General features: G+C 34.6%; 1 protein-coding gene across 1 annotated transcript; it reads right to left on the bottom strand.

The window, feature by feature from the left end:
* Positions 1–3,624: 3,624 nt before the first annotated feature.
* Positions 3,625–5,856, bottom strand: LOC105340468 (actin-2). The gene is made up of 2 exons (XM_011446513.4): positions 5,629–5,856; positions 3,625–4,872 (listed from the first exon to the last, which is right to left on the bottom strand). Exons 1-2 carry the CDS (start codon positions 5,752–5,754, stop codon positions 3,868–3,870), a joined length of 1,131 nt encoding a protein of 376 aa, XP_011444815.1. The 5' UTR covers positions 5,755–5,856; the 3' UTR covers positions 3,625–3,867.
* Between the last annotated feature and the right edge of the window lie 6,428 nt (positions 5,857–12,284).

The raw sequence follows: 12,284 nt of genomic DNA, 5'->3' as shown, positions 1-12,284 counted from the left end.
ATCAAATGACACTCAGATTTTGGTTGCCTATTACAAATGCCTTACTGAAGCATTGTAAACATTAAAATCGAAAAAATAATTTTTGACCAAACTCGTGACCATGCCCCTTTAAGGAAAAAAATTGTCACTTTTGAACTAAGAATTGTGGTCATAAATGGAATCTACAGTTCGTCAGCAGAACTCCTGTAAAACTATTGATTAGAATGTAATTAAATTTTGTAGTTAACGGTTTCATGATGTGAAATATACAGGGAAGTTTTATTTCATACTTTTTTTTCTGAGATTTATGCCCTGTTTACTTAAGGTTGCCATTCATTATGTGTTGCATCAAATAATGTGGAAGCGTGGGGCACTAGTTTGTGAGCTTGCTTACTTATTCTTTCATTTGTATAAAGAATGGGGATGTATTTACATTGTTTGAATACTGAAACAGGAAGATACCAAAGTAAGGGCAGGCGGGCTCAATTATGTGATGTTTGTAATGCTCCAGAAATTGAAGACGATTTACATTTTATTCTTCAATGTTCTAAATATTATGATTTACGAAAAAAATATAAAAGCGAGTATTATTTTATTATTTTAAGTCTCCAAGATTATTTAAATTACTTCAGTTGTTGGTTACAACTCACGTATCTACATTGTATGATATTGTTAAATATTATCTAATGTGTTTTATCCATCCGTAATAATCAATTGTCAAATTGCATGTAACTCATTCAATGTACATGTGTAAGATACATATTCTATTATTAAAATATGTTATGTTATACTATGCCTCTCGTTATGCATAGAAATTACTGACTCAAAACTGTACATTCAAATCCGTATGTGATATGCAAACTTACAGTTAATTTACTACATGTATATAAAATATGTGGAACTGTGGAACATTTAATCAGATGGTTTACCCCAAATGGGCTGTATTACCCAACGTTGTATTGTTGTATTTCTGAAATGAATAAATATTGTATTTGATTTGAACATATTTTATTGTACAAAATTACATCTGGGATTGTTAGCATATAATTATATTATGTATTTACATGTATTTGTACAATGCCTATAAACCATGTGGTTTTGAGCTATTAACTATAATATACTATCTGCTATATCATTTACATAAATAAGAAATAGCAATGGACCAAGGACAGAGCCTTGAGGCACTCCGGCATTTACTGGCTTTAAATGATAACACTTCTCGATACACAACATTTTGCTCTCTATTAGCCCCCCACCCTACTTTTTTCGCAAAGTAAGACATAACTATCAGGCACGTAGCACTAGGGAGGGCCCAGCCCCCATTTTTCTCTCAACAAATATCATTTTTCTTAAATTTACATATAAAAAATTGAGGTACCACGAAAATGTCCCCTCCCTCCCACTTTTTGGGGGGAGTATGTAAAAAGTTGAAATGAAAATAATGAAATTCAGTGACATTGAAGATTAAAGTTATAGGTATATTACCCTAACATCCCCCCCCCCCCCCCCACACACACAGATTAGGAATTTCATTTTGGGAAGTTGCCTTTTTTTTAAATTATTATTTTTTGTTTTTTTGCTTGTCAAGACTTCTTATAATAAGTTTCAACTTTAAATCGCTTCCGTTTGAAATTAAATCGCTCCATTATCCTTGATAAACTTAACAAAGAAACAGGTTTGAGATGAATCGCCTTTCTAAAATAAAGGAAGAACAGGGGATATTTTCCAGGAGCTTGGAAAAGTACAGTCTCCTAAAGAACGATTAAACGATATAAGCAATCGCATACATAGTACGTTTTATGACTTATGTTATCTGACCCCACAGCTTTGTTACTTTGAAGAACTGAAGTAATATCTATAGCGTCATAATATTGTTGCATACAGAGTGGAATTCAGGCAAATTGGCTTCATTGTCAACTAGAAATGAAATAGAAGAAAACTAATTGTTCAGAACTCAGCCTTTTTTGCATTAGAAAAACCTATAAATTGTGCACCCGTTGTGTATTGCACATAAAAAATACATTTTAACAAGAGGGCATCTAGATAATATTAAAACAAAATTTAGTATGAAAAATATTTTGCAATACATCATTCAAAGCAGTCGTATACCCAGGCGCGGATCAAAAATAATATCAGAGGGGGTAGGGGATAGGTTTTGGTAGTACGCTCTCAGAATATTTTTTCAGAGGCAGTAGGAATAGGGCCGCCTTGAGATCCTAAGTATGTTCAGGGCAAAGTCTTGACGGGGGTCCAGGGGGGGGGGGGGGCTTCGGAAGCTCCTGGATTATTGAGATTTTAAAGAATAAACCGAAATCGTGAAATAAGCCTCATTATTCGTGTTGTTCAATATATTTGCAATATTTGGGGAAAAACAAATAATTTGGGACTTCAGTAAAAAAATCTTGTTTCCTAACAACGTTGCATATTTTTCTTTGTTAATTTCATCTTTAAGTTTTTAGCCAAACATCAAAGTATAAAAAAATTGCACAATAACATTTTTGCGATGGTGATAATCATGTTTCTCATCAACATTGAGGTGGCAAAGTTTCTTATCACAATCATCTATTCTATGATATCGTATCGAGTACAGGTCATCCATATCTGTAATTTTAAAGAGGAGCAGTCGATCTTGATCTTTTATGATACTTACAGATACATGTATAGACGATTTTTGAAAAATAAAGCCATAATTCTTTCAAGGTGGTATGGGACAACTGTCGATATTAATGTTGATAAAAATAAACAATAATCAGAATACTTTAACCGTTTTAGAATTTTCAAATTTCACACTAAATGACCAAAAAGTATGTTTAATAATTAAAACGTAAAAATAATAAAAGCCCAAGCGGGATTCGAACTCATGACTTGCAGATTCGTAGTTTTACCCTTTGCTCTACGCCGTTAGGCAACAATATCGGGGGGAGGGGGGGGGGGGGGGTGTTGTGTTATAAAATTACGCTTGATTATATCTTTTTTATTTCGATCTAAAAAGAATTACAATTTTATTTTTTAGATTTTGCACTTCAATGAGCTTTTAATTTCGTATATCAACATAAAACATTCATACATTGGTTGTGGGATATTAGGCTATTAGTAGCAGCCTTTATATTCACGGCATTCTCACTTTCCTTCATAAAAATATATGCAGTACAAACTATTCTTTGAATGGCAGTTGATTGAAAGTAAAATATTGATGGGATCTGATTTCAGTTCAAATCGTTCTACCAAAGAATGAAAGACATGTATCGAAACAAGTATGTCATGTTATGAAATTCGAATTTACCGGGTGGCAGAAAATTCAAAATTTAAAAGACTATTTGCACTTCCTGTCATTCAATCAATTCAAAATTTACAACATGACACTACAGCTTGTTACATGAACTTGTGTATCAATTTGTGTGCGTTTTCGTTACAAGGTGCAAGTATTTGTTCATTTGACATGTAATGAAACACGTTTTGGTAGGATATTCTAGACGCAAGTATAGCACTTTAAAGTTTTCCAAATGCCTCACTTATCTTTATAATATATGACTGTGGCAAATAGCGACTCTTTTGCATTAAGTTTGTAAAAGCTTTCAAAATGGATTAACCAAAGAAAGTCCTTCAAATAATGTATATGGTAATATCAATAACAATGAAGAGAGATTCATTTTATTATTTTTTAATTGTGTATTTTTTAAGCATTTTTTCGGTACAAAAAATATTAACAATTGAATGCATTCAATTAGACAACGTCAGTGTAAATGTTCAGATCTTGACTTCAGATCTACGCACCATAATGCTTTGAAAGTGCTACCTTGCACTTCCAGGGACTTAGGTGAAATCAGGATGTCGCAATGATCGCTTGCACATGTAAAGTGTAACGGATGCAATTAGAAAAATTAATGTTTAGAAGCACTTCCTGTGGACAATGGATGGACCGGATTCGTCGTACTCCTGTTTGCTGATCCACATCTGTTGGAAGGTGGAGAGAGAAGCAAGGATGGAACCACCGATCCAGACGGAGTATTTCCTCTCTGGTGGGGCAATGATCTTGATTTTCATTGTGCTAGGAGCTAAAGCTGTGATTTCTTTCTGCATACGGTCAGCAATGCCAGGGTACATAGTGGAACCACCAGATAATACGGTGTTAGCATACAAGTCTTTACGGATATCAACATCACATTTCATGATACTGTTGTATGTGGTTTCATGGATACCAGAAGATTCCATTCCAAGGAAGGATGGCTGGAACATGGCCTCTGGGCACCTGAATCGCTCGTTGCCAATGGTGATGACCTGGCCGTCGGGAAGTTCATAGCTCTTCTCTAGAGATGAGGATGAAGCAGCAGTAGCCATCTCTTGTTCGAAGTCCAGGGCAACGTAGCACAGTTTCTCCTTGATGTCTCTGACGATTTCTCTCTCAGCTGTGGTGGTGAAAGAGTATCCACGTTCTGTGAGGATTTTCATGAGGTAGTCTGTAAGATCACGTCCAGCGAGATCCAATCTCATGATGGCGTGGGGAAGGGCGTAACCCTCGTAGATAGGGACTGTGTGGGTGACACCATCTCCGGAGTCGAGTACGATACCGGTTGTACGACCGGAAGCGTACAGGGACAGTACGGCCTGAATGGCGACGTACATGGCGGGAGAGTTGAAGGTCTCAAACATGATCTGTGTCATCTTTTCTCTGTTGGCCTTGGGGTTGAGTGGGGCCTCGGTCAGGAGGACGGGGTGTTCCTCTGGGGCCACACGGAGTTCATTGTAGAAGGTATGATGCCAGATTTTCTCCATATCGTCCCAGTTGGTAACGATGCCGTGTTCAATGGGGTACTTGAGGGTGAGGATACCTCTCTTGCTCTGGGCCTCGTCTCCTACATAGCTGTCCTTCTGTCCCATACCAACCATCACACCCTAAAAACAAAAGTTTACATTTTTCATTTAATAAAAACAAAGTTTCATACCATAAAGGGTTTGTGTAAAAAATCCAATAGTATTTTATCAAGTTTTTTTTAAATTAAGTTTTTGTAAAATCGTTATCGCATTGTTCTGCCTAATCGGCTACTACTACGCAGGAGTGACATGACTCATATCCCCGCCCTGAAACATTTTTCTCTTTCGAATTCGATTGGCTACTGTAAAACATTCCCTTATTTGGTCAGGTTACTCTTAACGATTAACTGGGCTTGGTATTCATCGCATGACCTTAGTGGTTTAAATAGATTTCTAATGCGATTCACACAAGTAGAAAAGATCAAGTACGTAGTGTTAAATATAATGACATTCTGGCAAACTGCTTTGTAACATGTTTAATTATACAACTGCACGAGTGAAGCAGTGTCCCGCCCATGGCGCTAATTACCATAAAGCCGGTACACGTGTAGCGCCATTGACCGTTAGCAAACAGTCAGTACTTAATAAGTGCTCCATTTTTTATACAAGGTGGGGTAACCAGAAAACAAGAGATCTGTCACATTTTGTTACACGTTACAGTAAGAAAACTTGCCTAGAGAAAATTAAGGGCCTTGAATGCATAATATATGATTTGGTTTGGTTAGCATTTAATTTCATCTAAATTCTAACTTATGGTCGATTTTCTCTCGTTTTACAAGATGAATTATTTTTACTTTTTCTCTATTAATCTACATAATAATTCTATGGAATATTTACCTGATGTCTGGGGCGTCCGACAATGGAGGGGAACACAGCTCTGGGAGCATCGTCTCCGGCAAATCCGGCCTTGCACATTCCGGATCCATTATCAATAACTAAAGCTGCAACATCTTCGTCTCCCATTGTGATAGTTATTGGTTGGTAGAAATTTACTCCTCACGTTGTCTGCTTGGATGTAAGAATTCAAATGTACCGAGCTACTGACGCCACGCCGGTTTTATTCCGTCAATCGAAAGAGCGACTTCTATATTTCCTTATAAGGTAATCCTCTGTGAATCATGTGAACAGGGTTCCAAGAATCACCGCTCAGGTCTAGGTAACATGCCTATTTATGGTATGGCGACGTAGCGCGGCTCTATTGATCGCACGGACTACGGCTGTTTAGGTATGCATGGATAAGCACGCCAAAATGCTGGGGAAGGGTCTGGCATATATTATGGCGTGGCAAAGCCAAATATCGCTTGTAGGGAGACTTTGTAAACAAAGAATAGATGGAAAATATTTGTGTGTAGATTTGACCATTGTTGCATATCTTCCTATCTTGTCAATAAATGGAATTCCTTACCAGATTCGAGTTCGTTATCTTAACCTAAAAACAAAATTTCTATTAGAAATATCTAACAGTACCTTATTTCAGATAGGGGGAAAGGCGTACGAATATTTTACACACAAGACGCCGTCAAAAGTGAGCGCAAAACATAAATCTTCAGAGATGCAATATTTTTATTAAGCCCCTCACAAATCTTTGTATTTTTGTTCATTTCATTTTGCTTATTTGTTTTTCTTGTTCATCCTATTATAACAATAACTTATTTTACTATCACATATCTAATTACTGGTGTAATTTATTATTATATAAGTACAAACTGTGACGTATTTGTAATATTTAGTAATATTGTTTTTGTTGTTCAACATGTAGGGGAGAGCGAAATGAGTTTTTATAACTTGCGCCAAATCCAATTGTTATATATAATGCAATAAGATATGTTTACATGAAATCTTATCAGATTTGAACATTTCTGGAATTGTGATGGAACATAGGCCACGCTACACCCATGTTGTGTAATAGTAGGTGAATCATTTAAAAAATGTTGTTTTGTTTTAATATCTACTAAAAACAAATTTGGCGTGGGCCAATCTTCTTCTTTACCTGAGAATGTGGGGATTATACCTTTTTATTCGATTGCTCGGTAGCGGACTTGTTTAGGCGTGACCCCGGGCATTAATCAATGCTAACAAAAGCGCGCGCTGTTTTTGTCAATGGGCCGCCTGTGTACTAGATGGAATCCACATCAATGCACGTGGTAACAAGAGTTTTTTTGGGGGGAAAGGTGTGTATAAATATGTACAATTTTTCAGATAGGGGTGCCGTGAACTTGTTGTGAGATGTCCGAGGGTAGTCATTGCAGTCCCACGAGAGTTGACATTTGATCGCTGAGAACGAGAGTGACTTACACTTGAGTCATTGATTTTGAGTTTTAGGGGTGAGTGGTTTCGTTAACCCTAACTTCCGATCGATTCCGGCGGCTCCTGACTCATGGCCTGACATGATTCAGCGTACGATCAATGCTGATGCAGGAATTCATCGACCAGCACTCAGTTATAATATGAAGATTTTATTTATTCATATGCTAAAAATAATATGAAATAAGTCGATGAAATAATATTCGACAAAACGACAATATAATTGAATTCAATTTGATTCAGAATGATACTTCTTCAGGTCTTGATATTGAATTGAAAGCTGGACTGTTCAGACGCATGAAGTAGGCGAAAAATTACATGCATGCATATTTATTATCATTATATTCCAGTAAAAGTATTTTTTTTATGTGTTCTTCAATTAAACCCCCCCCCCCCCGTATTTAGGAATGTCGATTGATATAAACTTCTCAGTCTGATTTCTGATACAAACAAGTTTTTCCATCAGAGCTAGGTTCTAGTGCGTCAGAAAACAACCACCGTACATAACGAGATCCGCCTCTGACCCCTTTTTTGACGCTGTTAATGCTAAACTGTGACGTAAGATGCCCTAATTTGACAAGAATGACGGCATATCACAGACGATGCAATAGACAGCGTAATAACTGATATGTCAGATGAGAAGTGTATCGATGAGTAATTGATTGGATTTACCCAGTTAACGAGGCCCTATTGACAGCAGATAAAGCTTGTTTAAGTACACGGTCTAGACTATCGGTATCACCCATAGTTTATTGCCTGAGTAAAATGTTATATCTGTGATACTTTGCATGTTCACGATTTGATTTCAAAATAAGGCAGAATTTTTCCCTTGACTTGAAAATCGATGTACATGCTAGTAATACATGAATCGAGTTCATCTAAGTCGTTTTTATCCCGGAGAAATCTTAAAAGACACCAAAAGCCTGACATATGAAATTTTTCCCTTGCGTACTTACGTTGGGAAAATACATATATAGGCACATGAAGTATTTATTCGTTTCAACTGGTTTATTTAAGTGTTAAGAATACTTGGATTAATTATGTCATATAATTAAGATTACTCCAAATAGAGGATCTCCAATTAGAAAAAAGTGCTCTAAAATTAGGGTGAACCATGAAGTGAAGTCTCTCTCTCTCTCTCTGATAATATTTATGAGATTGTAACTTTTAAGGCCAATGCATGACGAATTATCTGGGATTACTTTACTTAATTTAATATACGAAGAAACTGTAAAAATCATGGGCAGGGGTTTGGTTAACCATGAGTACGTATTTACCAGAGCAATATTGAATTGGATGGAAATTCACCGAGAGGTTTCTCTCAGAATTAATGTGAACATTTGTAATTGAAAATATATAGGAGAGAGAGAGAGAGAGAGAGAGAGAGAGAGAGAGAGAGAGAGAGAGAGAGAGATATTTAGCTGCTCATGTACGTGTAGTAAAAACTGTCAAAATTTTCTTTTTTTACTGACGGTTTTCCTGATATTTTCACATTTTTTATTTCTAGTTCAACAATAACCTCAAATGTGATTGTTTTAATCATTATTTAAAAAAAAAAATTGTCATCTGACTTTACAAAATGAGAGTTTTAAAATCTCAGGAAGTATACATAGTTTTAGATTTTGATACATTTAAGCAATAAAATGCTTTCTTTGGTGATTCATTCGGGATATGAAGGTAGCGATATTTAACCCGCGTTAGCGGGTTATGTAAATTTTTTTCTGTAATGATCGCTACCTTCATAACCCTCATGTCATAAATCACCAAAGAAAGCATTTTATTAATTGAAATAAAGATGTTAATATAAACTTTCATTTAATATAAACTGTCACTTTCTTGTCAGTTTCAGCCGCTGTAAATTTCGACCAATCGATAAACGGGGCGTGTAGGCTATATTTCAGTCTGGCTGTTTCTATAGAGCTATGAATTAACTATAAGTTTTCGAATGAAATAGAGGAAATAATACTTGGTAGATTCAGGGACGTATATAGTATATACGTCCCTATATAGTATACACGTCCCTGGTGGATGTAAATAGAAATGCATGAAGGAATAAAATCTTCAACGGATCCAAATATTTAATTCTTAATGTTTTAATCTAAGACTTAATGTTTTAACGATTTAATCCTGGTTGGTTTAAATAAAATGAACTTTATACAAACATACACTTTCATATATCAAAGATTTAAGTACCACTCGATAATACTCTTGCTTCTGCTAAAAAAGTATGAATTACATGCACTAAAATCTGTTATATTGTTGTTCGTTTGTTTTGATCATAAACGTATTTAATAGAATAAATAAAAAAAGAATAGAAACAATTAATTCTTGCAACTAATCTAATAAATTAGATGTAACAATGTTGGTCCGCTGGCTTACTTGTTTTACAAACAAGTCAAACATCTAATCTTTAAATACACTGGGTACTATACGTACTCGATTTTGGAACGTATTTTCTCCGTTTAAAATTAATTTCAAGGTTACCCGAGTCAGTCTTCTTGTCCGGTCTCGTCCGACGTCGAGCTTTGCCCATCGTTCGTCGTGTGTCGTGCGTAAAAAGTTGAACATTTCATCTTCTTTTATGAAACGACGAGGGTTACCTTTGTCCAATTTGATGTGTAGCATCTATAGGAAAATACATACGTTTAGAATTTAGTGACCCCAATTCAACTTTGGGTTGAAACTGTTAATACGCATGCATGCAATTTAAAAAAAAGAAAGAAGATATTTAATAGCTGCAGGTCTGTAGCTCCCGGTTTAAAATAATTTGGATGGACCACCCGGTCTGAAAAAAACCCAAGCCCAGGTCGTCCATTTTGTCAGACCGGGAGCTACAGACCTGCAGCTAGATATTTAGCAGACCGACGAAGAACAAGGTTATGATAAGCAAAGGGGTTCTCCACCAAAACTAGGAATTTTATGGACTATATAGGATCAGATATTCTGGTAATATTATGGGGCTCAATTGGTCCAAAAGTGAATATAGATTTCTTTTTATTTAAATATCTTGGTCATATAAAACAAAAATTTGGTGTGAAGAGAATTTGATCTGTGTGTGAAAACCTTGTGGAATTTTCTTAAGCCACCCGGAAAACTAAAACAAAGACACCGGTCCCCACTTAGATGATTTTGTACGAGTATGTATGTCCGGATCATCTATAAAGAAAATCGATTATTATTTCCTTCGAATTCAATCTCTGTTTGACTGTAAACTCCAAAAACTACTTCTAAAAATAGTTATACGAAGCATATTTGCGCAATTTTTTAATTTGTTCTTCTAAGTATTCTTTACCTATACATTTTAAGCTTCCTTTTGCTTTAAGGACGGTGGACCCAATTCATTTCTACAATAGTGATTTTTATGAAAATTTTATGCGAGTCAGAGTAACTGAGGATATATCAAAATCAACCAAATAATAACATGAAAATCGAATTAGATTTTTGATAAGGACCATTACAATATTTATGTGTATTACTTTTCTTTTTCAATTGAGCATAATGGGGAAAAGCGTTTTTGTAAGAAAATTTAAAATAAAAAATTGAAATTGAAATTTGAAATATGATACTTACATGTATATGATGATTTTGAATCAATATCATTTAAAAAATGACCATGTCATCGAATTTGTTTATATGGAGGCACATGTCTAAGTGTGTTGTAATGTTATTTTTATTCAATTGTTCATGGAATGTATTACGCAAACTCTAAGAAAAAGGCTTTGTACACCATTTTGAAGTTGATCTATAAAAGCAAAGAACTATTAGAGTTTGCTATACATCTTTTTTAAAATAAAATACTTCAAAACTTAAGAACAGTGTCGGTTTTACTATATTTTTTCGATACGAGTATTGATGCGGATTGGAATGTTAATGATTTGTTCACTGGCTCAAACTGTTAAATAATCTGTGTAAATGCTTTGTCATGTTGTAAATTTTGAATTTACCGGGTGGCAGTAAATACAAAATTTTGTATTTACTGCCACCCGGTAAATTCAAAATTTACTAGTTGTCATGTTGTAAATTTTGTATTTACTGCCACCCGGTAAATTCAAAATTTACAACATGACAGCTTATAAACGTCGTGAGCTAATTTAAAACTCACCACAGAACTTTGACATTTCCTAACAAAATTTGTGCATGTTAAATAATATGTTGAAAATAATAGAAAGGCCGCCCACTACATGAAATATTAAAATGTGTATAGAGAACGTTGACCAGGTTTAAATTGCGTTTTAAACGATTTTTCATTGAGTTTTAGCGATTGTGGCGCAATATTGAGAATTCCATGTTCGTGACAATTAGTCCTTTCGTTGCGCGATATATCTGCGCAAAGCGAATTAATTAGGTTAATTAATAAAGTTTTATTATCAGGAGGCGTCCATATTACTTTCAGCTGAGGAGTACGAAGGGAAATATGATATTTACAACGCATGATTTTATGATTTTAAAAACTTAAAGTAGATCCAGTGTTCTGTGATGTCATACTTTATTGTAAAAATTTGAATTCTTTAAAATTTGTGCAAGATAGTTTTATTTATTTCATGTGAATATACTCACATGGATGTAATTAGAAATACTGTTAAGTTTAAGATATTTTAGCAGCTTAATTATTTTATCCTAAATTTCCAATTTTTTATACTTTTTATCTATGCTAAGGGGAAATAACTCTTTTTCTGACTTTTCTCTCTGTTGTATGTCTAAATGCTGTAATTTTTCTAATCCCAACAACTAATTTTAAAATTTATTTGTAGTTTTAGTTTTCTAACACAGTTGACAATAAAATTTAAAAAAGATAAACAAGTTTCTGCCTACAAAGATTTTACTTTTAACCAAAAAAGTATGGTTTTATGTTGCTAAAATATGCTCTAGTTCATGTTTATCTGACATCTCAAAAAGTGTGATGACATTAATATTTTTTCTAATGATTGATGAAATCTAAGTCTATTAAGTTGAAATCAGTTCTGTTTTTCAACTTTCATCAGAGAATTTTACGAGTATGGAGTTACCTTAAGTTCAGATCGTTCAAACAATTTAAAATTATGGCACACAAGTCAATCTAACATGATTTTTTTTACTTATGCGGATATTTGCTAGATTGTCAAAAGTTTTCAAAAATCGATTATTTTTTTGACAATTTAAAGGGACTTGGACACGATTTTTTATCAAATTTGTTTTTCTTATTTTATGTA

The sequence above is a fragment of the Magallana gigas genome, chromosome 7, assembly GCF_963853765.1.
Source record: "Magallana gigas chromosome 7, xbMagGiga1.1, whole genome shotgun sequence".
Lineage (NCBI taxonomy): Eukaryota > Metazoa > Mollusca > Bivalvia > Ostreida > Ostreidae > Magallana > Magallana gigas.
Note: the sequence above shows the minus strand (reverse complement) of the source record. Positions and strands in the feature narration are given on the sequence as shown.

Bases quoted from the DNA above. Each gene is read 5' to 3' on its own strand.
- LOC105340468 (XM_011446513.4), bottom strand. From the start codon at position 5,754: ATGGGAGACGAAGATGTTGCAGCTTTAGTTATTGATAATGGATCCGGA. The intron at 4,873-5,628 runs GTAAATATTCCA...TTTTGTTTTTAG, and splicing joins TCGGACGCCCCAGACATCAG to GGTGTGATGGTTGGTATGGG.